The sequence below is a fragment of the Cyphomyrmex costatus genome, unplaced genomic scaffold (assembly GCF_001594065.2).
Source record: "Cyphomyrmex costatus isolate MS0001 unplaced genomic scaffold, Ccosl1.0 scaffold123, whole genome shotgun sequence".
Classification (NCBI taxonomy): domain Eukaryota; kingdom Metazoa; phylum Arthropoda; class Insecta; order Hymenoptera; family Formicidae; genus Cyphomyrmex; species Cyphomyrmex costatus.
Window position 1 is genome coordinate 5,814,730 of NW_017275207.1, and position 27,475 is coordinate 5,842,204.

At 33.0% G+C, this 27,475-nt stretch overlaps 7 protein-coding genes across 9 annotated transcripts in view; 4 read left to right on the forward strand and 3 right to left on the reverse strand.

The window, feature by feature from the left end:
• The first annotated feature begins 1,064 nt into the window (after positions 1 to 1,064).
• Positions 1,065 to 2,456, forward strand: LOC108782270 (uncharacterized). The gene is made up of 4 exons (XM_018550492.1): positions 1,065 to 1,170; positions 1,475 to 1,616; positions 1,726 to 1,959; positions 2,063 to 2,456. Exons 1-4 carry the CDS (start codon positions 1,099 to 1,101, stop codon positions 2,386 to 2,388), a joined length of 774 nt encoding a protein of 257 aa, XP_018405994.1. The 5' UTR covers positions 1,065 to 1,098; the 3' UTR covers positions 2,389 to 2,456.
• A 3,198-nt stretch (positions 2,457 to 5,654) lies between these two features.
• l(1)G0007 (ATP-dependent RNA helicase l(1)G0007) lies at positions 5,655 to 9,536 on the forward strand. Its single transcript, XM_018549762.1, has 4 exons — positions 5,655 to 7,124; positions 7,209 to 7,322; positions 7,550 to 7,693; positions 7,771 to 9,536. The coding sequence occupies exons 1-4, from the start codon at positions 5,655 to 5,657 to the stop codon at positions 9,439 to 9,441; spliced, it is 3,399 nt and encodes a 1,132-aa protein (XP_018405264.1). The 3' UTR covers positions 9,442 to 9,536.
• Positions 9,537 to 10,501: 965 nt separating this feature from the next.
• psidin (phagocyte signaling impaired) lies at positions 10,502 to 15,289 on the reverse strand. The gene is made up of 10 exons (XM_018549515.1): positions 15,082 to 15,289; positions 14,719 to 14,943; positions 14,368 to 14,621; positions 13,769 to 13,992; positions 13,348 to 13,654; positions 12,843 to 13,147; positions 12,473 to 12,731; positions 12,130 to 12,387; positions 11,417 to 12,031; positions 10,502 to 11,244 (listed from the first exon to the last, which is right to left on the reverse strand). Exons 1-10 carry the CDS (start codon positions 15,140 to 15,142, stop codon positions 11,023 to 11,025), a joined length of 2,730 nt encoding a protein of 909 aa, XP_018405017.1. The 5' UTR covers positions 15,143 to 15,289; the 3' UTR covers positions 10,502 to 11,022.
• A 2,098-nt stretch (positions 15,290 to 17,387) lies between these two features.
• LOC108780814 (uncharacterized) lies at positions 17,388 to 18,767 on the forward strand. The gene is made up of 6 exons (XM_018548634.1): positions 17,388 to 17,595; positions 17,750 to 17,808; positions 17,900 to 18,025; positions 18,118 to 18,279; positions 18,363 to 18,548; positions 18,624 to 18,767. The coding sequence occupies exons 1-6, from the start codon at positions 17,388 to 17,390 to the stop codon at positions 18,765 to 18,767; spliced, it is 885 nt and encodes a 294-aa protein (XP_018404136.1).
• A 180-nt stretch (positions 18,768 to 18,947) lies between these two features.
• Positions 18,948 to 20,082, reverse strand: RpS23 (ribosomal protein S23). Its single transcript, XM_018549401.1, has 3 exons — positions 20,039 to 20,082; positions 19,505 to 19,664; positions 18,948 to 19,274 (listed from the first exon to the last, which is right to left on the reverse strand). Exons 1-3 carry the CDS (start codon positions 20,040 to 20,042, stop codon positions 19,007 to 19,009), a joined length of 432 nt encoding a protein of 143 aa, XP_018404903.1. The 5' UTR covers positions 20,043 to 20,082; the 3' UTR covers positions 18,948 to 19,006.
• Positions 20,083 to 21,729: 1,647 nt separating this feature from the next.
• LOC108781999 (Replication protein A2) lies at positions 21,730 to 23,318 on the reverse strand. Of its 3 annotated transcripts, none has more exons than XM_018550146.1 (3): positions 23,238 to 23,318; positions 22,513 to 22,766; positions 21,730 to 22,205 (listed from the first exon to the last, which is right to left on the reverse strand). In XM_018550146.1, exons 2-3 carry the CDS (start codon positions 22,757 to 22,759, stop codon positions 21,730 to 21,732), a joined length of 723 nt encoding a protein of 240 aa, XP_018405648.1. In that variant the 5' UTR covers positions 22,760 to 22,766; positions 23,238 to 23,318. The 3 variants fall into 3 exon arrangements, with proteins under 3 accessions (XP_018405648.1, XP_018405656.1, XP_018405661.1); XM_018550154.1 differs by having other exon boundaries at positions 22,513 to 22,821; XM_018550159.1 differs by lacking the exon at positions 23,238 to 23,318 and adding an exon at positions 23,056 to 23,177.
• A 1,643-nt stretch (positions 23,319 to 24,961) lies between these two features.
• Positions 24,962 to 27,475, forward strand: part of Daxx (Daxx-like protein) — a 4,280-nt gene continuing 1,766 nt past the window's right edge. Inside the window, exons 1-3 of the mRNA XM_018549236.1 lie at positions 24,962 to 25,354; positions 25,863 to 27,054; positions 27,196 to 27,455. Of these exons, the coding sequence (XP_018404738.1) occupies positions 25,301 to 25,354; positions 25,863 to 27,054; positions 27,196 to 27,455 (1,506 nt within the window). The 5' untranslated portion in view covers positions 24,962 to 25,300. The remainder of the gene's footprint in view (positions 25,355 to 25,862; positions 27,055 to 27,195; positions 27,456 to 27,475) is intronic.

Consider the following 27,475-nt stretch of genomic DNA (forward strand, 5'->3'; position numbering starts at 1 on the left):
TTTTATTTCTGTTTCTTCTGTTTGATACTAATAATTGTACTTATAACAGGCGATTATATGTATATCTTTTTAACACGAGTTTAGATGGTTTTGATAAACAATGTTTTCGCGATAAACGAAGTTTCACGAATGAGCTATTTATTGTGAGGTATACGCTGAAACTTATGGCGATGTCTTTTCGCCTAATGCACGAGTATTTAATGCGTTCTACTCACCAAACAGGTAGACGCTTTTATGAATGCGACTGGCATTGCCCATGGGTGAGACCGCCGAATATGGATGGCAGCCGAAGATAACCGGGAGCGATGAGACTGCTTAGCGAATAAGGACGTGACGTAGCCGCAGCTTGACCTATAAGGTAAACGGATCTGCTGTTAATAGTCAATATGCATTAGACAAACAATGAGCGGATCTTCGGACCGCACACGATGCCGCGTCTGTCTTTTCTTCTACGTTACAGAGATTTTAAGCAGCGAGAACTTATAAGTGTTATTCAAAATCCCTTGACATAACAACTGTATGTTATATATGTATTATATATCTTGTACTTTGTAAATCTCAATACTAGATAAAATAAGATATCCACTAAAACAAAATATAAACAGAAATATATGTCTCTTTTAAGTTCTAGTGGCATCAAAGAAAGGATAAATATAATCTACATATGAAATAAGAACTATAAATGAAATACGAATAATATGATATGCAATATGTAAAAAAAAAGTGAAAAGTAGACAGTTTACTTGTTACAATATATTATACATTTTACTTGTCACAATATTGTATATTACATTTTTTGTATAGATAAAAAATATGATATTTTTATTTTAGAAACTCTCGTTATATAAGATATAAGAAATATAAGAAAAAGTCAAGAAGAAATATACATATGGAAAAAAACATAAAAGAGATTTATATGGCTGAAGCTAGATAATTATTGTTTGCTCTGTCTTTTGTTTGCGTTATTAAACTTTCGGACAAATTATGGATGATACATGTATAATGATCTATAACCAATCAAATAGCTGACATTAAGCAATCAATGCAACAATAACTAAGGAAATCTTTGGGAAATTTAACAAAAAATTTTAATTAATCATGATTCTCGACTTGGGCATATCGAGTTCAGACACAAAAATTAAAGATGATCATGAAATAAGAAATTCCAAGGTAAATATTATATATAATTAGTTTTTCATTGATTCTCTGATTAAACAAGTGGCCAGTTCTGTTAGTTCTAGTTCTAGTTTCACTTAATTAGTAGTTAAAAGTATTAATTCACTAATTATTATTTTTTCAAAAATGTTTACGTTTCATTATTCAACTAAAATTGTAATTAAGACAAATGAGAATACAAAAAATAATCTATACATTTTTGGCATTTAGTTTGAACAATTAATCAACTGGTGATTATTGCTTGACAGTTAAAATATATACATATATTTCTTATTCTCTTTATATGTATTTATTTCAGATCAAGATGCTGTATTTAGGCATGTTGTATTTTGTTACTAATTTTTTAAGCTCGATTGCTCTGGAAGCTGGTTCACGCAATTTATTTCGTTCTATTTCAACAAGACCTGCGATTTTTAATAATATATTCCGCCGGAATTACAGTAACTAAGCTTCAGCCTGACAAGATTAATTAAAACGAAAAATATTAAGATTAATTAACATCAGTATGATAATAATAATGCTTAGAAAATAATTTCTTGTTTAACACAGATCTGAGAATTAAGGTAATGATAGGGGACGTGCTTGCGGCACTGATATCTACAATGATGTTAACAATCGGCGACATATATGGAATTCCATATCTTTATTTGCCATGGCTTATCAATACTATTGAAGGGATGATTTTTCACGAAGGAAAGGCTCTTTTCGGATTGGCATACACTATGTTACCCAATGTGGACTTGTCTACGGGAATATTTATGTTTATAACGCTACTTTTATATGGTAAGACATTTAGAAGAGTACAGTTGAAATTAAAGAGATGCTTCATTCATGGATTTGACAAGAAAAAATTGAATAATTCGTAATTGTGATTTTATTTTTTTAGTGGAAGAGCTGTGCATTTGGAAATATGTTTTTATGAATTTTAAACACTGTTGGACAAGATATAATAACAAGTTGAAGAAAGACATAAAATCGATGAGCATAAAATCGATAGCAAATAATGAATTATGCAACAAGGCTAAAGAAAGTCTCAATGAAAATATAGTTTTGTCAAAATCAACGTTAAATCAGCAAAATTCTGCAACTCATTTTAATGTAACTGATGTACCTACTGATGACATTTTTAAGCCTGTTGAAAAAATTATAGAAAACAGTACATCGATTATAAATCGTCGAAGCAAAAGCCTGTTTACGGAGGTGACCGGCTAGATTGAAACTCATAAAATTTAAAATGTACCGAAGTAAATATAAAACTAATTTAATAATACTTTAATATTGCCGCATAATCAAATTTTAATTCCCTCCGTTCGACTTTTATGACAAAATAATTACTGTAAAATATAAAAATTAATAAATGATTAAAAAGAAAAAGAATAGTACTCTAATAGCGCAATTAGATTCATGTTTTACATAAATATAACCATCATTTAACTCTAAATATAATTATTTAATTTTAAATCCGATTTCTCTGACAATGAGATATGAAGGTATATAGAATTTTATTAAAATTTTATTAAGATAACCAGTGAATGTTGAATTAATTTTCATTTTTTTCGCTCAACCTTTGTAACAAAATGATAACTGCTGTAAAATACAAAAGTTAAAAAAAAAAATAAATAATTAAAAATATAAATAACAATGCTGCATCAAACGCCATTAAACTCATATTCCAACAAACAAGTTGATGATGTCAAAATGGCTACAAATAATCTCCTTTTTTTCAATTGAACCTTTCTGCATCGTTCATCTTTCCTTTTTTTCTCTCCAACGTGAAGGCAAAAGGTTCAGTTTGTACAGATCAAATATCAGTTTGCTCAGTATATATAGCCATCAGTTAGCTTTATAAATATGATTGCTTAAATTAGTTTGAGGTCCGATTTTTCTAATATAAAGATTGCACTTTAATTATTAAAATTGCATTAAAATTTTATTAAAATATAATATATTTGACTGTATGAAAACATAATCGTTACTTGTTACAGAATATAAATCCTAAAACATATTATAATATACTATAATACAATGTGCAAATGTGGTGCTAAGCAAATTTTTACATTTCTATCTTTCTTTTTTAATATTGCATTGTATTTTATATTTTTTCTTCTATAATTTTCTTCATTCTTCCACAATTTCTTATAATAATTAAAAAATATAAATTTTGTAAAATGTGTGCATACAAAGCAACGATCTCTGCTCATATACGTCATTTCCTGCGTCAAAAATATCGTACAAAAAGTGACTCGATAACTCGACAATAGGGAAACTAGAGTAGAGAGATGATTGTTAACAACATACCGATGGATCGTTGCAACAACCGTTCATCCAATGATTCACATATGGCACTCCCGATATCCGATTCACAATTCATACGTATCACGATTACAGTTAAAATCTCACCCGGCAGGTTCATAGACTTACGCGTTTCCGATTAAAAGAATTTACTTTCAAACATAATATAATTAGAAAATTATTTTGGATGCTGCCTCTAGAAGTTGGTTAAGAAAAAGGTTGGAATCCTGATAGTGTTTCGAGTTTCAATCCCGATCTGAGGTAGACGGCAACGTTGGCGCTGAGCGACAACGCGCGTACGACGGACAACGATCGCGACGATTAATCAACGTTGTGAGCGCGAATATTAATTAACGCGGCATCATGACTCGACTTCCGCCGTTTGTCTGCCCGCGCCAAAATCGCGTGGTGTGTGTTTTTTTTATTATTATTACTTACACGGTATCAAAACTAAATAGGGAACGATTTCGCTTCGCGACTCCGAGCCGAGAATCCGCCGCGAGAACATCCGCGCATGCGCGCGCCATACCCTGCTCTATTAGGGCGCGTTCAAATTAACATTATCCTATAATGTCTTCGAATGTCACTAATTTTTCGTTATTTAATTAACATCGGTCCAGCAACGATCGTAAAATTATATTCGAAAGCATTCGAGTAGTGTCTTCAAATACAGATCTTTATTTTTCATTCATTGCGGTTCCGTTTGATAATGAACCGATTTCACAGTCATATTGTATAGTGATATAATTTTTATTGATTGCACGATTTACTTTTAATACGGAGATAAAGACATCATGAATTGAGTTCCGTTTTCCTTCGAACTGTAAGCTACGGTGCGGCGCGAAAGCAACTGGCGCGTTTGCGCATGCGCATGATGTATTCAAAAGACCGCGAAATATAACAAAATTTATAAAAGATCGTAGAAAGAATGAGCAATAAAATCAAGGTGTCAGTTATGCATCGAATATATATATAGCTTGAAATAAAGTAGAAATTACAAAAAAAATTAGTGAAATTTTTAAAATATTTACAATTTTTAGTAAATTCGTTAACTTTTTACCTTATTTTCGAGATTGATTATATATTTTAAATAATATTTTAAAATAATATAAAAATTATAAAAGTGAGCAAATTTCATTGAATAATGATCAATATAAAATTATAAATATTTTAATAAATTTACTCACTTCTGCAATTTTCATTTTTTAATAAATTTATATATATAATCGATTTCCGGTTTACAGATCATAAATGTACTTATCGTACATTCAAATGTTACTGAAACAAGATTATAAAAGCGAAAAATATTGAAAGATAAAACAAATGAATAATAATGCCTACCGAACATGAGACTTATATTATTTTACGTATTTTTAAATAAGACTAAAGATAGTAAAATATACTCTGACAATTTTAATACGTTTATACAATATACATATATTACGTATATAATATTTATATGATGATGTCTACGGATGCAATTCACTTGACGTTATAAATGCTTCGAAACTTTTGATTGATCAATCGGAAGGAAGAATTTTATAACAATTGACCAATCAAAAAATGCTTCAAAGCATTCGTAACATCAAGTGGACCACAGCCTACATCTCTATAGATGTATTATGCATTAATTGTCCTTGTTTAATATTTGGTGAGCAACAAAGATAAACGATGCATCATGCGGGTAACAGAACGCACCCTATATATATGGTAAATCTGTACTAAATCTATCGACAGTTGTGTTTATCGATTATATTTCGAGATTCGTTTTTATTTAGCTCTCAAGATGGCGTATGTGTAACCTTACCTTACCAATCTCGCCATTGGTCGCCACTCAATACTCATTCCACTTTTTCTCACTCCTTCCATGACGGCGTAACTACGCAGACGCATTTGTTCTGTGCATTTTCTGTACAACGCTGTTTTTTTCACACCTGTTTAAAGTTGAGGTTAGTTTTGATGATGGATTTTCTAAAACATTTCTTTTTTACTTTTAATAATTAAAAATTATATCTTTTCGAAATTTTGAACGTAATTATTTATTCATTGTATTGTATGTTGTAAGAATTCCGATGAAATGCAATGTAGATCCTATTTATTTAATAGTAATTCTTAAAACCTGATTTGTGTCTATTTTATTTTAGGAGATATTTTACTGAGATCCAGCTAAATATATCAAAAGAAAAATGTCAGACGATCTGAGCTTGTATAGATTAGAGGGATCTGGAACAAATGAAGGAGGTGGTCTGATCATACGTAAGAAAACCTCGGATCATACTTTCAAGAAACCTTCTATGTTAGGTCTTGACAAGCTTGCGGAACAAAAAAGAAGAGCGCAATCGCAGGATCCTACCAGCTCCAAGTCTAACAAATCTGAAGGAAAGGACAGAAGATATCGATCTTACGAAGAGGAAACTCCTACACATACAGGAGGCGTCAATTCTGAGGCACAACAGAGATTGGAGTCTAGACTCAAGCGTCAGCGGTTAAGCGCAGATGATAGGAACTCTAGAAATTTGTATAGGAGTCGCGAGAGAGACAGAGACAGACGAAGGGATCGAGACAGGGAAAGTCGAGGCAGAGATAGTAGTATAAGACAAACGCCTCTTAGATTCAAGGATGAGCCCCAAACGCCCAAGTTTCGAACGAAAGATCCGACTTCTAAGAGCAATTGGGATGACGATGAGGACGAAGAGCCAAAACGATCCAGCTGGGATCATCCGACACCAAATCTGTATACTAACAGAGACGGTCGCGATAGTATCAGAAGCGAATTTACCCCTTCCTACAAGTATAACTCGTGGAACAAAGATTTCAAGAGTTCAGGTGTCACTCCGATAATAGACGGAGAGGAGAAGGAAATGTGGGAAGAGGAACAGCAACGACTAGACAGAGAGTGGTATGCATTGGACGATGGGGAGAATAATGCTTTCGCTAATGTGTCCGAAGAATATACGCGGAAGAAGGAAATGGAGTTGGAGGCTAGGAGACAGAAACGCCTTTCCGCTCAACAAAGACAAATAAATAAAGACAATGAATTATGGGAGCGTAACCGTATGTTAACGTCCGGAGTTGTGAGCTCATTAGATCACGACGACGATCCTGATGACGAGGGTGAGGCAAGAGTTCACTTGTTGGTTCACAACGTAGTCCCGCCGTTTTTGGATGGACGCATCGTGTTCACGAAGCAACCTGAACCAGTTGTACCCGTGCGTGATCCCACTTCTGACATGGCTCTGGTAGCGAGGAAAGGTTCGGCACTAGTCAAAGCATATCGTGAGCAAAAGGAACGACGTAGGGCTCAAAAGAAGCATTGGGAACTGGCAGGAACGCACATCGGCAACATTATGGGTGTACACGATCGGCGTAAAGACGACAAAGAGCATGCAGGGCAAGAAACAGACTTTAAAGCTGGACAGAAATATGCCCGGCACATAGGGTCGGGAGAAGTAACGGGGGAAGCTAAGTACAAATCTATACAGCATCAAAGGAGAAGTCTTCCTGTATTCGCGGTACGTCAGGAACTGCTCAATGTTATCAGGGAGAACAGCGTTGTTGTAATAGTAGGCGAAACTGGCAGCGGTAAAACTACGCAATTAACGCAATATCTTCATGAGGACGGTTACAGCCGCTATGGTATAATTGGTTGTACTCAGGTATTATTCTTCACGATACTTATTATGTTGTTGCACATTTTCATTATGTTTTATCTATAGCCGCTATGGTATAATTGGTTGTAGCCCAGACGAGTCGCAGCGATGTCTGTTGCGAAAAGAGTATCCGACGAGATGGCTACCGCTCTAGGCGACAAGGTCGGATATGCGATACGTTTTGAAGATTGTACATCGAAGGATGTGAGTAATAATAATTTAAATATTATATAATTTTAGTAAAATAGTATAACTTCTCGACCTAAAGTTCAATAATATCCAAACAGTAAAGATGTCTTATATCTCATTTTGGAAACAGGCATTTTTTTTGTTAATTTTTCAATCAAAGTTATTTTATTTTTATCATATATTTTCATATATTTTATTATAAAATTCCTATGGATTTTGACGCATAAATTTTATTTTTACAGACGGTCATCAAGTATATGACCGATGGTATTTTACTGAGAGAAAGTTTGAGAGAAGGAGATTTGGATCGTTACAGCGTGATTATAATGGACGAAGCTCACGAACGATCACTTTCCACCGACGTATTGTTTGGTCTTCTTAGAGAGGTATAGTTCACATTTTTATCTTATTATTTGAACATTTATTATATTGTACAGTCTTCTTAATGTAGAAATGTTTATAGGTTGTTGCTAGACGACATGATCTAAAATTAATCGTTACTTCAGCAACGATGGATTGCAGCAAGTTCTCTGCTTTCTTCGGTAATGCGGCAACATTTGAAATACCTGGACGTACGTTCCCCGTCGAAGTGATGCATGCGAAGAATCCAGTCGAAGATTACGTGGACGCAGCTGTAAAACAAGTTTTACAAATTCATTTGCAACCCAAAAGTGGTGACGTATTAGTCTTTATGCCTGGTCAAGAGGACATCGAAGTCACTTGCGAAGCTTTGAAAGAGCGCTTAGCTGAAATCGAATCAGCTCCGCTACTTTCTATACTGCCCATTTATTCCCAACTGCCGTCGGACTTGCAGGCAAAAATTTTTCAACGATCCGAGGGAGGTCTACGCAAATGCGTTGTTGCGACCAATATAGCGGAAACGTCGCTCACGGTCGATGGAATCGTTTTCGTCGTTGATTCGGGATACTGTAAATTAAAAGTGTACAATCCTCGAATAGGTATGGACGCTCTGCAAGTATATCCTGTGTCAAGAGCCAATGCCGATCAAAGACAAGGCAGAGCAGGTCGTACCGGTCCTGGTCAATGCTTCAGATTGTACACGCGACGACAATACATGGACGAATTATTACTAACAGGAGTTCCCGAAATACAACGTACTAATTTAGCTAATACAGTATTACTACTGAAATCGTTAGGAGTTCAAGACTTACTGGCGTTCCATTTCATGGATCCACCACCACAAGACAACATATTGAATTCATTGTATCAATTGTGGATCTTGGGAGCACTTGATCATACTGGACGTTTGACCCCACTAGGACGACAAATGGCTGAGTTTCCCTTGGATCCACCGCAATGTCAAATGCTTATAGTCGCTTCTCAACTCGGCTGTACTGCGGATATTCTTATTATCGTTTCGATGCTGTCGGTTCCATCGATCTTCTACCGACCAAAAGGACGCGAAGAAGATTCAGATTCAGCACGCGAGAAGTTTCAAGTGCCAGAATCAGATCATTTGACATATTTAAATGTATACAATCAATGGAAAGCGAACGGTTATTCGAGTTCCTGGTGTAATGACCACTTTATACACGCGAAGGCTATGCGCAAAGTGCGGGAAGTACGATCGCAACTCGAGGAAATTCTGAAGCAACAGAAAATGGATGTCGTTAGTTGTGGCACTGACTGGGATATCGTACGGAAATGTATCTGCTCTGCCTACTTTCATCAAGCAGCGCGCTTGAAAGGCATCGGCGAATACGTCAATTGCCGTACTGGAATGCCTTGTCACCTTCATCCCACCTCCGCGCTATTCGGCATGGGCTTCACACCTGATTACGTCGTATACCACGAACTTGTGATGACCGCTAAGGAATACATGCAATGTGTCACTGCCGTGGACGGTCATTGGTTGGCTGAATTGGGCCCAATGTTCTTCAGTGTGAAGGAGACTGGTCGAAGCGGCCGTGCGAAACGACGGCAAGCAATGCAGCACCTCCATGAGATGGAACATCAAATGAAGGAGGCCGAAGAGGAAATGAAGGCACGCGCTCAAGAGCAGCTTGAGCGAGAGCAGGCGTCAGTCCGAAAGAAGGAGATTTTAACGCCTGGTATCAGGGAACCGGGTACTCCTGCTCCATATCGTAACACGCCCGGAAGATTAGGATTGTAATCAGTTTTTCTACAATATCTTGAACTAGTCCTATTTAATAAATGAAACATGCATTTCTTATTATAGTTCTGTAATATAGAAATTGTTATTGTATAAAATAGTATAACGACAAAAATTATACATAATTTGATTATTCTTCACTGTAGCTGCAATATTAGTGATTAAATTTTTTATCTTAATGATCCCTGGACTTCTTTTATTGAGTTTCCATCTTGCAGCAGAAACAATACAATAATTACAATGTACATTTACATTATAATCTTTACACACTTTCAGATTAAACTATAATTTAATCTGTGACTTCAAAAATAATAAGTATAGATAACGATTAAATTTTTTTTTAGTTAATTATTTAAATTGTACAAAGTTTTACGTGTATAAAATATCGTATTGGATGTGATATGTATATCTTTTGTAAATAAAATTATTTTTATTGTAATATTGACAAAATGTTTTTATCATGCTTCCAACCATTTACTCACGGCCATTGGTACTTATATATATATGTATGTATGTATATATATATGTATGTATGTATGTATGTATATATAATGGACCATAGAGAACATCAATATATACCGATGATTTATTATATCGTTAATGCACATTAATAGATTCGTATAAAAAATTTACGTGTGTGTACGTTTATTAACGTTTGCATTAACGATACAATCAACAGTATATCTGTCTTTTACTTTAATTGTAAATTACGCAAATAAAATAAATATGTAATCCTCTGCACTCTTATTAGCAATTTATTCCTTCCCAGTAAGCAGTTTCGGATTATTTAACAATAATAAATTTATTAATATATAGAATTGTGAAAAACCAATATATATGTCACAGATTGTCACAAAATATAATTCAATGCTATTCATAAGCACATTCCTTAGAATTCTATGAAAATAGTTAATAAAATATACGCTGTTGATCCATTCGTAAATCGACAAACCTTTTATAATATATAATATATAAAATAAAAGTTTAATGAAAAAATGGCACATAATTATATAAATAGATAGACCATGTTTTAAATTGATAAAATTCTTTAGTTCTGAAAATTCCAAAAATCGCAGAAATATGCGTTGTTTACAATGGATAGTAGTAGTAATAGTAAGGCTGTAAGACACGTCAGGAATAAGCTGGTTTTCCAATACAATATGGCTTGAAGTAAATCCGTAAGTAAATAGTTGAAATTTCCTACGCTCTACTCTTTTACTACTTATGGACTTACTCTATTATACCGGAAAATCAGCTTACTCCCGATGTGTCTTACAACCTTACCACTACTACTGCTCATTGTAGACAGCCTTATTGTTTTAATTCTTACATTTGTTGCTTAATTTAAAGAATGTATTAGTTGTAAGCTGATTAAATGGCAGTGTATTCAAATGACTGCTCAGTATTTTTCATAAAAATAAAAGTAGGCTCAGGTATTTTAAACAGCATTAAACCATTCATTCATTATTTATAATTGAATTGGGACTAAGAATTATGTACAGAACTCTCAAGTCATTTTTGAAAATTATGAAAAGTAGACGGATATAGATGTTCTTTGTACAAATATAATGTCGAATAATTTCAGCTCTTTAAATTACTTAAAAGCCTTAATATCGGCTGAGTGCGAGATTTGAGGGCTCTGCAACTTTGTCGGAGACTCGCTTGTCCACGTTTCATAATGGTGACACATACATCATCATTCTCATCCAACCCTGTGTGTAATTCATATTTTTCAAATTCTGTTAGGACCGCATCTAAATTTTCGACTCTCTCTGATAGTAATACAGCTACTTCTCTCCAAACCTAAAATACAATAAATAATCGCTATAAAAATTATAACACATTAAAGTTTCATAAATATATATAAAATTAATATTTTATAAAGCACACAATATAACGAAAATAATTATTTATAATACCCTCTTTACAGTTCTAAACATATTAAACATTGCAATTATCAGTTAAAAAAATTTACCTTGGTCTCATTGGTCTCGTTTATCATGTTTGATTCGATTTTTTTATTATATTTCTTCTTATTTTTCTTTTGTGATTGTGCGCGTGGCTCCGATTGTATCGCACATGCACTACATATAGCGCTAATAATCGCTAAAGATTCGCTACAAGTTGAAGCTCTGAGTAAGAAATTTTTGAAAGATACTGGTATATCCCGTTCAGGAATAGGTAATGTCTGTAAGCATGGAGTCGTTCTTAACATCTGTATACAATCCAAATCTGGACAATGAGAGTGAGAAAGTGATTTTGCAAGGCACGCTATAGTCCTTAATTGTTCAGAATGATAAGCTTCGCGTAATCTTTCTACAGCGTCAAATGGAACCAATATTTTGCATGGTCTGTTCCATTTTCCATCTGTGCCAAATTTTTGTAATATATTCGGTATAGTTTCTTCTGCTAATTCTTTAAGCTCGGCAGATATTTGAGAAAGATAAATAGAAGATGATCCAGCACTCGCTGCTAAGATGCGCAATATTGCATTTCTCGCTAAAAGTAATTTTAACATACATATACGTGTCTCCTCCTGCATTCTCGGATCATCCTCGTTCTGATTAATTGGTTCCCATTCGCGAACAACCTATTTAACATCATTATTAAATTTATCATTGATATTAAATCAGACCTTTACATTTCTTTGAAATTATATCGCGATAATAATTATATTTTTAAACATACCTCTAAATCACGATTATCTCTCAAAGATGCCAATCTTATCGAATCGAGATGGGGTTGTATGCACGGCATATGCATATGTATATTCAACGTAGAGAACAAAGAAGCAGTACTGTCAGCCCAACACAAATCGAGAAGCATTTTATCTACAGTTGTCATAACAAAATGAAATGAATTTTCTAGGCGTTCTCTTAACTCCACAAAATCCTGAATTTTTATAAAACTTCCGTATTTGTACGCAAGTGTTAAGTGATCTGCACTCTATAAAAATAATTATAAAATATATGAATTAGACACAAAAACCTTATTCATTTTTCTTAAATCCAGTATACTTGAAAACACATACATCCTTATAGTTGGCTATGAAAAATTTCGCTGTATGATCAAGAGTTGTTGAGGCCAGAGGCAAGTTACCGAGAGGCGCGAGAAGCGGCGCATGAAGATAACCTAGTGAATCTAATTGAAGGTGTTTTACATCAAGTGATGTAAATGCATGATCAGCTGCAACCACTAAACCAGCTTCCAAGTAAATACGCACAAGCAAAATTTTGATGTGAAAATTTACAGGACTTGACTGAAGACCATGTTCCAATAATGACATTGCCCTGTAAGTCCATTGTTTTAAAAATGTGCATGTTTTCAAAATGCCATTAGCACTTTTTCATTAATATTAATTAACTTTGTTGTCATATATTATGAAAAAAAAATTACATTACCTATAAAGAAAAGACGCATCATTAGTATCAATCCATAATTGATGTAATAAATGCGTAGCTAAGAGAATATATGGATCTGCTGGACAAAAGTCAGTTGGCAATCTATCTTGCATTGGACACAATTCATTGCCTTTCTCGTACAAATCGAATAATCGCTTTATCAATTGTTCTTGCTTGTCTCTATCTGCTAAGGGAGCATGATGGAAGCCACAGATACGCCGCAATTGCTCTAAATGAATATGCCTTTGCATTTGTTGTACTGTAGTTGGAAATTCGTTCGGTGCAATACCAATATCTTCCTCAATCTACAATGTCATAAATAATATTGCATTAAACAATTGTGATGATCATTTTATTAATGTTATTGGAAGAAAAAGAACGTATGTGTTAAATATGGCATGCTTTATATTTAAATTAACATAAATATTATAGTTTAAAATTAATATTTATTATAAACATTTAAAAAACATATGTATAAAAATTTGTTGAATTTTATTCTCTTTACCTTTTCGAATAATTCGAATTTGGATTTGGGTGTAAGTAGGTTTAAATACAATCGTAAATCTCCAACTACACATCCTTTCTCTCCAAATTGAGAAAAATATTGATGCATAAAATTCATAGAAGTTATACTACATTGTAGATCTTCAGTCTGACATTGCTTCAATAATTCTAGGCGAGCCAAGTATGGCGCGCGAATTTTCTTCTCAGAAATATTAATAATATGATTAAAAAAATCTAAGCATTCTGTCAGACGTTGAAACTTTAAGGCCGCCGAAAGATAATTTTGATAAAAAGCCCAATTGTCGATGCTATATAACAAACGTAATAGTTTTAAGTAATACAGGTATAAAATTATTTATAATATATCAAAATGCTATAAATGTATTGTAATAGTAAAAAAAAATTAATAAAATTGATCTTACTTTTCTTCAATAAGTGCACGATATGCATTAGCTGCTTCAGGAAAACATTCTAGTTTCAATAAACATGTAGCCTTTCGTTGAGGTACATATGAAACATATGAAGCTAAAGGACTAGATAGTACATTTAATATTTCTTCATTTTTGTCTTGCAGTTCTAAAATCATCAGATACAATTGCACTTCCTGTTCTGCTTCTATCTTTCCTTCTCTTACCAGTTTTAGGACCTAATATATTTGTAAAAAAATTGTTATTATTTTTATAATATTCATTTATGCGCAAACCATAGAACTTTATAACATACTAGAAAGCTTACCACCATAAAAACAGTTGAGTCGACAAAGAGTGTTCAGCAAGGGATCACATTTGTTTTTTAAGTATTATTATGTTCTATAATTTCAATATTCCCTATATAGATAATACATGAAAACTGAGAAAACAATCCCTATGTCAACTGTCTTTCTCGGCTCTCTCTGGTCAAGAATTTCCTTTCTCTCTTCTTCTTGTAAGCTTTCCAGCATGTTTTAGAATTCACCGATATAAACTAATATACTCTTTATAATTTCTTAAGCAATTACAATGGTAACAGTGGATGTACTAACCATTCTTTCTGCTAAAGGCAAGATAATTCCTTTTGCTAACTTTTGATCAGCATGAATAGCTTGCATTACTATACTCATAACAGCCCAAAAATAATATGGGTTTTTATGAGTTAGTTTATATAAATTAAGAGCAGTTTGTTGTTGTTTTTTATAATCGCCGAGGCGAACATATGACATGAAGAGATGCGTCAGGAGCTCTTCGTTGTTTGGATCAGCCTTAGCAGCAGCCTCATAAAGCTCACTGACTTTGTCCGCTGTACGCATAAATTTAAAATTGACATAATATCATAACATAATCAAACTTAAATACAATCTTTATGCTCCAAATCAGAAGATGAACTAAGAACTTACGTTGATGTATCTCTCTGTAACAGATACTCATTGCTTGCAAGGTAGAATCCTCACAGGGTACCTCAGAGCGCACTTTGTCCATAATGATCTGACACTCATTTTCCTTGCCCATACGCAACAGGGCCAGAGCCTTGAGTACCCTGGCACATTGGTTAGTAGGGTGCTTCTTCAGTACCTTGTCTGCCTCCTGCAGAGCCTTTTTATTGTTCCCATTATCCAGCCAGTCTGAAACCGACAGAGAAACCTCATACCGGATGCCATTATATAACCTCGTCACCGGTCCCAAAGTCGCGACCGGGTAGTCCAGCGGGAGTGCACACGATAGACTTGTGATACAATCATCGTCGATGCGGGTATACGTACCGTAAATCGGTCGCAGCCGACGTTCATTCACTGTGTTGTCCACATGGCCCTTAGACGCCATGATACTTTATACGGTATCATAAAATCAACAAACCAAAGAAACACACGATTCCCAATCACCTCGACACATCTTCGACGATTGCAGATAACTCCAAGTTACCGAAATATTTTTACGATCGTCCCTCATGCGCCAAATTAGTTTCGATACGACAGAATAAGCTACTGCACAAAAATATTTTTATTCTTATCCCGCTCTCCATAGAATCGTGCAAGCGAAAAGAATGAGACCGGACCGGCTGCGAACTGCGAAGTGCGAAGTCTTTACTTGGAAAACGAAGTAATGAAGTGGAAGGGACATAGCGTACCTGACTGGCTACTCCAATCGGGCATACTTCAATCCCGTAACATTTAAAATTCGTTCATTTTATTTGCACTCACACGAGTTTCTCGTTTTTTTTTCTTTTCAACGCCTATATATTTCGTTTCAAATATACTCTAGTAACGTAAGTAAAAAGAAAAATGTTAGTCTTGTAAAATTAAATTCGATTAAAGATTCATATGTCATTCATTATTGATGGGTACGTCTGAAATATACACATTGATAATTGATCTGTTAGGATAGAGTCGATTGTTTACTTTAAAAAACGAGATAAAAATTACAAATTAAACAAAGTCATTAGCTATTGATCAATAAACTTATAAAAATTCTAATAAATCGCTCATTTTTGTAATTTTTATCAAGTTATATAATACACAATTGAGCTCCAGTTGAAAAGTGTTCTTTTCAACTGAAGCTCAATATAACTTGATAAAAATTACAAAAATGAGCGATTTATTAAAATTTTTATAAGTTTATTAATCAATAGCTAATGACTTTGTTTAATTTGTAATTTTTATCTCGTTTTTTAAAGTAAACGATCGACTCTATCCTAATCGATCAGCTGGATTAGTGGGTTAAAGTCGGAAACATTATAAACTTGTAATTTTTTAAGCCGAACTTATGGCACGATTTATTTTTCTCTTTTTCTCTTTAATGTCGAGAGAAAATGAGGAAAAAATTAACTATGTAAAAATTTTACTTACAAAGAACAGATGTGGGTGAATTTACAAAACGACTCATTGAACCTATCAGAAGAAGCATTCATTCTAGTATATGGTTTTTGATAGGTTAAAATTTGTTATTTCCTGTTTCTACTGCCTGTGCTTTTCATTGTGTTCCCTGCTTAAAGAATTATTAATACTGACCATAAACTATTAACTTAAGTTAACGACATACTTGTTTTTTTGTTGAATCGCTAGCTATATTAGAATTTTGTCACCGTATTAGCTACAGTGTTGATAGTATCAACATTGGTGTATTCTTCTAGATCTAAAATTCTGATTGGATGATCTAAAAGAATACACCAATAATAGCAAGCGCTCACTCAATTGTTGAGTCCGCTGAACGCGCCCATTGTAGCAATTCAGCAGGAAAAATTATTTAATCGTCTGCTATGACTTAAAAATTAAAAGAATAAAAAAATTTTATTTTTTTATGTACATACCAGAGTATCAATTATGTATCTTGATTCTTGAAACATGTGAAAGTTGCAGAACTGAATAAATTTATTAAGATCTCATAAAATTATTAATATTTTAATGAACTTATTTACTTTTGTAACTTTAACTTCGTTTCAAGAGAGATACACAATCAAATTCTTAAATTTTTTAATTAACTTTGTAATATTAAAAGGTGTTACTAACTAAACAATTCTTCTCGCATAGATAATTTTAACACATAATAATGTAAGAAATTTGTTGAAATTTAAAAGTAATACAAATATAGGTATTTAAATTTAGGGCAGGAACTTCTGAAATATAACAAACCAAAGGCGTTTTTTCGTTATCCAACCAAAAGCTACCAAAAGTTACCGCGATTAAGGCTATCTTTGTTTTCAGGGATCAGAAGACAAAGATAGCCCTATGCTGGATTCACAATGCATCCGATTTTCGTCGTACGACGACTCTGCAACCAATCAGAAAAATCGTATCATCTATACGAAGCAAAATTTTGTTTTCTGATCAATCAACGTTCTCATGTCGCGATTCTTATTAGGTCTCGAACGAATGTGAGTCTCCCATCTTATTTGATTCTGTTAGCTATGGCCTACGCATATTGTTTGAAACTTGAAACATCTTTTTTAATATAAATATTATACTCACCCTAATGATATTTTGTAAAATAGCAAAAAATGAATATCTGAAACGAGATAATTGCGAAATTAAAAGTTTATATTTTTAGCAAGTGTATCTCATAATTTGCTACTATGAATGACGTGAGCGATGTTATGACAAGCATATATGATACTTTGCTACAATTACGATATCCACACATTACAAATACGGAGTCGAAGGACTTGGAGTCAACAATTCTCAGTGGTGAAAATCGGATTTGTTTACTTTCCTGGCTTCTGACAGAGAAATCACCGTCAATTGTCGCTCATTTAGGAAAGTTGAAGAATTCTGCTTTGGAAGGTATCTCTATTTTATCTATTATACAATTTAATATTCAACAGTCAAATTATAAATTGGATTATTAATTATTATTTTTAGTGAATTTATATATGCTATAAAAAAATGATATTTAAAAATATGACATATTAATGTATTGAAAAATGTCTTTTTATAGATCAGGTGTTTGAGCATTATGCTCAGATTGGAATCTGCAACAACAAGGATGTATTGCTGGTTTGTTTATAAACTATTTTATAGATAAATTATACTTTATAATTATATTGATGTGATTGCTCTTATATAAAAAATCTTAATTTTATGTTAGGGTAAATGTTCCTTGAAGGAACAACTGCCAACTTTAAAATTACTGCTAGATTTTATGAGAAAAGTTTATGTAAAACCTATTGAAAGTACAAATGAGACAGAAGCAGCACTTACAGATATTCTTAAGGTAAGTAAAGCCATGATAATGTTGAACAATTATTTATTTTTATAAATATATATTAATAATTACTGACATATATTTTTTAAATATATTTTTAGTTGTGTATTAGTGAAACTGATCAAACATCCTCTCTTTCTGCCATTAAATCAAAAATAAGTTATGCTGAAGCTACTAAATATTTTGAAGAAATTGAGAAACAAATATTAAATAATGATTGTGAAGAAGTTAAAACTAACATGTCTCAAGATTTACACATAGAGGTAATGACAAGATTATATTGATAAAATTATAAATAATGTGTATATATATATTATATTGATATTTTATGTAAAAATTAATATAGACTGATGATAGAGTGGTTAACGAAGAACAGACTGTACTGTTTGACAATGAAAAAAAAAGGTTTATAGAAGCGTTTCATACAGTGTCATCTTGGCCAGTAACAGCCAGAGATTTAGATAAAGATATTTCTGATTCTATTTGTTCAAACATTAAAAGTATTTGCTCCGATTTTTCCTCTTTGAAAAAGGTACAAATTTTATCCATATTACTGTATAATGTTATATTCATCTTCTTAAAAATGCATCTTTAATTACACTTGTAGATACTACAAGCAAAAGAAGAGTTATCTAACGTGAAATTAGCAGAGGAATTACCGAAAACTATTACACCTTTAAACGCAATTATAGAAGATATAGTCATATGTAATGAGGAACTCACAAATTTAATAAGCAATGGTCTTGAATGATTTGATATTTATAATCGTGTATATAAGTCTGTAATTGTTTAGTGTAATTTATAAAGTTTCAGATTTTAGTACACAAAAGAATAGAATTGTTTACTTATACAAATAAATCATAAACACATAATAGATATTAAAGGACAGTATAGAGGAAGGTACTCTGATAATACGATTAAAAGAGAACAATTATAAGTTTTTAACTTATGTATTGTATATTTGTCAAATACACATTTCTGGTTGATATTTTAAGATCTAGGTCGTTCCTTCTTTTCTTTGTATAGAGCAAGTAAAGAAACGTTTGCAACTTTCACCACCTTAAATCGTACTCCAGGAATATCACCGACGGCATGGCCTTTACGACCAAAACCTGCCACTAGAACTTCATCGTTCTCCTCGATGTTATTAAGGCAACCGTCTCGTGGTACAAAGGCTGTAATCTTCTTTCCATTCTTGATCAGTTGTACCCTGACGCATTTACGAATGGCAGAGTTTGGCTGTTTTGCTTCTACTCCTCTATTGAAAAATGACAAATATCAATAAACCACATGACTAACTAGATTCAAATTAAATATTTATTTTAATATATGTTTCAACTAATATAGATTAATTTTGATTCTCGGTTCAACCTATCCTTCATCTTTACTAATTTTTAAAACTAGAAAAAGATAAAAATAAGTTAAACTGAAATTAAAATTAATCTATACATTGATGGAAAGGAACATAAAATTATCACATGGACTTACACTTTTTCCAATACAATGCCTTTAGCATGAGAGGCACCACCGAAAGGATTAGCCTTCCATCTAGTTCCCAAATGTGCCTTTTTGTAGTCCTTATCGTTCCATCGCTGCTCGCGTCTATGATTCACGTGCTTACGCGCTGTACGAAGACCTCTTGGTTTACCTACAATGCGAAGAACATGTTACAATGAGGTTATATTTTATATTATATTTTTTAAACACACAAAACAAATTCTTTACTTGGAAAAATATTAAAAATATCTATACGTTCAAAATGAGATAAAGTTATTGTATTAATACCATGGTACTATAATCTGTATTGGCATGTCTGACAATAATTGTTACACGTTCTCATAATTTCGAAGCATGCTACATTAAGCATCAAAAGGAAAAGTACTACTGTGCATTTATAAGTGTGTAAAATGTTGAGCAAAATATATCAGTAGAATTTTTATCGAAAGATTTTCACGTTTTATAATCGTTATTTCTAAACTAATAATTTTTTTCAATAATAATAAGAAATTTTGTAACACATACCCATTGTGTCTCGTGCAATCTACAACCGGAAAGAACAATCGTCCATGAATAAAAATGTTAAATCAGAATGGTATATTCAGTTTGTATCGTATGTATACACTAGGGAATTTTACGGACTCCGATATTTCATGGCTACGGTCCATTTGATGCTACAAACGCTTCGAAGCATTTTTTGATTGGTTAGTTAGTAAAATTCTTCTGATTGGGCAACCGAAAGTTACGAAGCATTGTAGTGTCAAGTGTATGTAGAGTCATATCAGAGAAGCGCAACTGATGTTCCGCGTCCTGATTCGCTGATGACTGTCAGCCAATCATGACATTCATTCATTGGTATTAAAAATGGCTGACTAATAAACGATTGATTTGGACCATATTTTTCGGTCCTAGTGAAACTAACCCGAACTCGAGTTATCGTAAGCATACGATTTCTATTATAGATCCCGTATTATATCCACAATGTTAAAAATTGGTCCAAGATCTCGGATAAAAAATTAACAAATCACATTTGAACAATTTGGTCACATGACCAATGCATTTGATCAATTTTCTTCATTCAAGATTTCGGATCGATTTCTAACATAGTGGATGGTTTTAAAAACAATAAGAGCCAAAGAAATTTTAGCTCCTACTGTTTAGATTGACCAAATTTTAATCTTTCAATCTTCAATATCTAGTCTGTGATTCCATGTCTTTCTGAACACACCCTATATTGGAGACATCACATGGTTTCTTTTTTTATATTTAAATATTAAGGCTCCTGAATACCGGCGACGGCCATATTGGAATTGTGACGTCATAGGCGAGAAAAACACATTAATTTTTCTTGCGTCCCATTTTTTTATAAAGACAATTTGGATAAATTTAAAAGGCGAGATCGCTCAAAAACACTTGTGAAAATTGGCGGAAACTGTCCTTTCCTCCTCTGATAGTCAGTAAATGGTCGTAAAAGACACGTAAAGTGAGCCTATACTCGGGCAGAATCACACATTTTGACAGCTGATGAAACGAGTGAAATATACGCTTTTACGTATAAAATTTCACGATAACTGCAGTTTCCGCCAATTTTTAGGACTTTCACGAGTACGAGGGAAGTCACATTTTCACAAATAAGCAAATATTGACAAAATGGCACGCAAGAAAAAATTTGTCGTCAAAACATCACTTTTTCACGCCTATTAGTTCAGACTTTTACCATGGCGAGGCGCTATACACACACACAAGCATGAACCCATGTCTGTGCGCTCCCCTTCTACCCGAAAATGAGCACACGGATATGAGCTTGCAATTGTGTGTATAACCAGTAGCGTACTACCAGTTTTGCTAGCCACCGACTGATTCGGTGTCGCTACCCATCAACACGGAGTTCTTGGCTGAGTATTCAGGAGCCTTAACAATAAAAAAAATAGATATTTTACAAAATATTCTTTATTAAATATTTTATTATTAAAGTATTTTAAGCTTAATGGAAATACATTGACATGTTTGAAACAAATTATTATATATATATATTAATTGGCTTATACAGAAGAAAAAAATTATTTTTCTTGTATATTGATTTATATCTACAGAAAGAACAAGTTACAAAACAAATGTAACATAATTTAAATGCAAAATTTATATATTTAATATGAACATAAATTGTTGTATTTAAACTAATTTAATTGTATCAAACTTTTTAAAAATAACATGATTTAGGTTGCTTTAAAGAAATCCTCTGAACTGGTTGTATAAATATGTCCTTCGCAGAGAAGAAAGTCTAATATCTCATCTAAACGAGGTATAATGTGTTTCGGTACTTTTGCCAAAATATCACATTTCTCAATACCACATTCAGCTTCATTCGCTGACCGAACCACCTCAAGAACTTTTGCTTGTTCAGGTGACATACCACTCATTGTATTATCAATCATTAATGAATTATTGGAAGGTAAACTAGACTCTTCCACAGGTTTGCTAGCCTTCAGTATGAAATACATAACCTCCATAAAGTGACACGTCAAATCGTTCAAGTCCTCCAGAGGAGACATACGTAGAATCAATACATGTCGTTGATTATTTTGTGTGCGTATCAGTCCATTAACTCGTACATATGTATTAATTTGCGTACAAGTGTTACTTTCATCAGGATTCTTATCTGCTTCTAACCACATAACTGCTGTAAGAGTACCTATGTAAAATAAAATTAAGTAAATTTTTTGTTTTCTAATAAAAAGAACAAATTAAAAATTTAATCATAAAAACTGTTTTTAAAATTTTCTAATTATGTAGAAATTTTGTGTTTCATATATACAAGACATGTTTTTTATATATTGACAAATAAAATACTTTAAATATGTAAACAGAAGTACGAACTTAAAAGGTATTTAAATTTATATATATATAAATTTAATTAAAAGATGTATTAATTTGTCAAAACTTTTTGCATTCTGTAATGATTGATTAGCATTAAGATCAAAACAGCATAAACAAAACACCTGTATCATCCTGGATAGTGTAAGAGATTTTTGTCGTATCTTGCTCAATATGACGGACGATTCCAACAATAGACAAAATGTTTACGGTTCTACCGGCAATTTGCAAGTCCCCAGTGGTGGATGTGATATGTTTTATTAATACGGGAACAATAGTCTTGTCATTTTGTGATCCTCTTTTGCCAGTACCAGCACCCTGTGTGCTATCGTCTAGAAATCCACCTCCACCCACGGAGCTTTCGTTCCACATGATTTTACTAAATGATAAGTTGCTTTTGATTTACACACAAGTGAAACTGAGTCTGAAGTGAGCTGAGTATGAAATACTCAGGGTATCGATTATGTAACTTTTTCTCTAGGGCGGAAACGTGAAAAGTGAAAATTTTTTGCATGTGTGTGTATATGTTCATACATACATTCATAAAAATTTTCACTTTTCACGTTTCCGCTCTAGATAAAAAATTACATGATTGATACCCAGATTAATGACGTCACTACTTGTTTACTTTGGTAAAATTAACAAATAACACAGGTTTATGATCTCACTTTTAAAGTGAGTCTACGAGACTCAATAAAGCACACGGTCTCGATCTTGTGCAGTTTGCAGAGAAAAACTCAGTTGAATCTCACTTCTCAGAATGCAAAAGGAACGCGCATTCAACTGAGTTATAACGTCACAAGTGAGAATTATCTGAAAATCGGAGCAAATGGAAAGCAACTATAATCACCGTCAAATTCAGTTTTTTTGAATAACTGACAAGTTGAACGTCTGAAAGTAAATAGGCTGAATTTAGGCGCGCAAAACGTAAATTAGGTTAGAAATCTAGTATGACTTCACCACTACTACCTCTAGGGATACAAAAATTACTAAAGGTTTGTTCTTCATATGCTGGGTATCGATCATGAAACTTTTCATGAAAATTTCTCCATTAACTTCAATGATAAAAATTTTCACTTTTCACTTTTTATCCTAGGGAAAAAGTTTCATGATCGATACCCTGGATTCAGGCCGATATTTTGGCTGCGGTCCATTTGATGCTACGAATGCTTCGAAGCATTTTTTGATTGGACAATTAGTATAATTCTTTCTTCTGATTTAAGCCGTAATCACACTACGGGTTGCGCGCTCTGTTGCGATTGAGATTACGGTTGAATGTTGGAAACATTGGTTGCAGAGTTTACATCGGATGCAGGGTGCGGTCGAGTTGCCACTACGAAGCGTTCGATTGACCAATCAAAAGAAAGAATTTTACTAATTGACCAATCAAGAAACGCTTCAAAGCATTCGTAGTGGCAACTCGACCGTACCCGCAGTGTGAATCCTACAATAGGGTGCGATCCACTTATGAGGGGTTTACAAAGAAACGAGTCATATATTATAGTATTGTTCGTCTTATCTCTCGGGAGCTGTTCGGAGTCGCTCCAAACAAACCCAGCATATTTGGATGTGATGATCCATCCGCTCCGCAACGCGGTAGTTAATAAATTCACAACTCCTAGGGTTGCGTTTGGAATGAACGTCCAGATGACAAACTTTTTACCTAGAACTAGTAAATTGTAATTGCAATTGTTATTTAATAACAAATTTTGTAAATTTGTCACGCTTTATAATAAAACTGTTCGTCCCAAGTTTGTCCTGTTCGTTCAGAATAAAAATGTCCAAGCGTGTGACGTCACATTACCCGTGGACACTCTTGTCCGGACGAAAAATTTTCATTCTGAACGCACCCTAGAAGCCATAGAACTTTTCGACTGATCTTTCGGAACGCAATCATATATATACATGCATGCGCAACAGACTACTGCGCAGCAGACTGCTCCAACGCACATTATCGATACTAGCGCACTCTATGATAAATTTCCTTTGTTAGGATAACAAGGCTGTTTAGATTCAATGTAGTCACATGACACATCAGATTGACCAATCATACGTCTGATTTGGAAGACGCCATATTGCTTCTTTTTGGAAAACGCCAAGTCATTGCATGTGTATATCTGCCTGAACAGATTTTTCGAAGTTTCTATTCTACCGTTTTCTCAATCATCACACCAATCAATGCTTTCTACTGTTCTCTTATGCATGAGTACCATGTTAGAAGATTGAATTTCCCTAACAATTGACCAATAACAGTGCACATACAGACATTAATAATATTTCTATCTTTATATTCGATTACCGCATGGACAAAAGTACCGTAAATTTTCTGTGTGAAGTACTTTTCGAGCTTTCATTTTTTTTTTTCTGTCGTCATAAAAACGGAAACTAAAGAGCAGTTTAGACGTATTTTCTGTTGACCGAGCACCAATTTGTCACTGAAATGTGAACCTTAATGTACTTTTATCTGTATCTTCTGAACGAATCATCTACGAGGCCGACAAATTAATTAGAAACAAGGCAAGTAGAAAAGCTACCTTTCTTCTTTCTGACCGAGAAATACAGTTCGGTGCATTCATGGATTTCATAAAGTTACTATTTCCAAGAGACCAAAAATGCGTGTTTGCGCACGAACTTTTTTCTCGAACATTTTACGAATTACTCATGGTTGTGAAAACTACTAAAATGTCAAATGTTTGGTTAAATAAAAATGCTTAGTAGAATATCATCGCACAGATGGATTATTATCCATCGAGAATACACCGTTTTTCGTGATCAATATGGGTATGTTACTATTAATATGTCGCTGTTTGACAGGAAGTTGTTCTGGATAATTTGGGAGGCATTGAGTTACGGGTGCAAATTTACTTGGCGGTAACGCTTGTTCACAATTCACTATTTCGAACGAGATATCTAATGGAAATGGAAGTCATCTGTATTTCGTCTGATGATGAATCAGATTCGCAAAAGGTTTGATAGAAAGATTAAAAGTTACATTAGGAAAGCCACTAAGTACAAATAAACATTCTTTGACATTTTTGACATATTACTTGATTTTTGGGCTAAATATTTTTTTTTAGCATACATGGTATTATTTACTCAATTTGACTATTGGTTTCTATTGGTCGTATTTATTTATGTCTAGGAGACTAAGGGCAATTTAAAAAAAGCAAGAAAATAATGAAACTTAATGCTCAATTTCTTCACTTCTAGATTACCTTTATCCAGAAGATATCTGTCAAAATGCAATGGAGATATCTTCTGTTGTCTGATAAAGTAATCTGTAATTTATCTGGAAATAAAGAAATTAGACGTTAGTCGATTTAGAATTTCTCTTATAAGATGTCTGCATTAATCTCTAAAATTTATTTTACAAGAATAACTTGCATTTAGAAGAAAAGATATAGGATAATAAATTTATCTTTTTAAAATCCACACACACACAAATATTGATTCTAAGAAATTTATTATTTTTCAGAAAAACAAAACTGATAAAATTCTAATAAAATCTATAGAAATTGCTAACGGAGCCATTGCTCATGAAGAAGCAGAAATGTTACTCAATGTTAATGAAAAAATTGAAGAGACAAATTTGAAACGAAAAATTGTACATATTGAGAAAGAAAGAACTTATAGTACAGAAAAAAGGAAAAAGTTAGATGTTGATCAGGATAAATCTGAAGTAATAAATAAATCTGATATATCTTGTACAGATTTATTATCTGAGACATGTTTTGCTGAATCTAATTGTAATAAACAACCAACTGAGGACCAAGAAATAAAGACGCAATTGGTTGTGAAGGAAAAAAAAAAGATATCATATATTTCACAGGATGTTTTTCCCTTGTTTCTAAGTTTATGTTCGCGAAAATGTCCAACAAATGATGAACAAGAAATGATGATTATTATTGATAAGTTAAAAAGACGTTATGAGAACTTAGATCCATGTTATCGTAGATCACATAATTTTGCTATGTTTTTAAATGAAAAACGCAAAGCTATTACAAATGATAGCAAAAAACTGTATGTACATATACAGGAAGTAATGAATGAGATGAAGAAAAAGATTAAAAAGAGCTCTCGAACATCACAAACTAGTGAAATCTATGATGCAGTTCCTTCTACTTCTTATGCTATGGACAGTGTACCTATTAATGCAGTAGAATCAGATGATGATAATGAGGATGATGAGGATGAGGATGAGGATAAAAATGAAGATAATGATAATGAAGAGGAACTTAGAACAAGAATAAAAATTAAGAAAATATTGCACACTATGGATAAATGCGACAAAATGATTAAGAAATTAGAAGAAGAAGAAGTTGATTTTAATGAAGAAAATGATAGTAATTATATAAAGGTTGAAAGATATAAACAGAAGATGATCGAATTATATAGTAAACTTTGTCAGCTAACGGGGGAAAATGCTGATGCAGGACGTGTATATTTGCGTCCTAAACATTTAAGCGTAACCCAGATTGTTGCGGTGGATCAAGCAATAACAAATTTTATTAACCAGAAAATTACTGAACGGAATAATTTAAAAAAAAAAGGAAAAACTTTTACAGATGATTTAATATTTCCTGATTATAGAGATATCTTGAAATGTGTTAGTATATGTAATGACAAAAAAAATTTAGGCTTAGATACAAATAAACAAAAACAAATGGGTAAGAAATAAATATCATAGTTTTAAGTATAAAAACGTTTATTTATATAATATATTTGTTATGCATTTAATTGTATGTATGTTATATATTACTGTACAATATTTAATAATATATATTTAATATAGTTAATTGTTATTGCAGCAACAAAAGCTTTCAAAGAACTCGGAGAATACTTGCAACGTTCAAGGCGCAACGATTATTGGGATACTTTTTCTTTATATCTTGAAAATTCAGAAGATCCAGCTACAAAAGACAGAAATTTGGCGAGAAAACTTGCTGAGAATCGTACTGAGGGTGAAAAACGATTAGCTGCTGTATTTGAAGAATTTGTACAAAAACAGATACAATTAAAAGATCAAAGTAATGAAAAAACAACTTCGGAGGAGGAGGAAGAGGAGGAAGAGGAAGAGGAGGAGGAGGA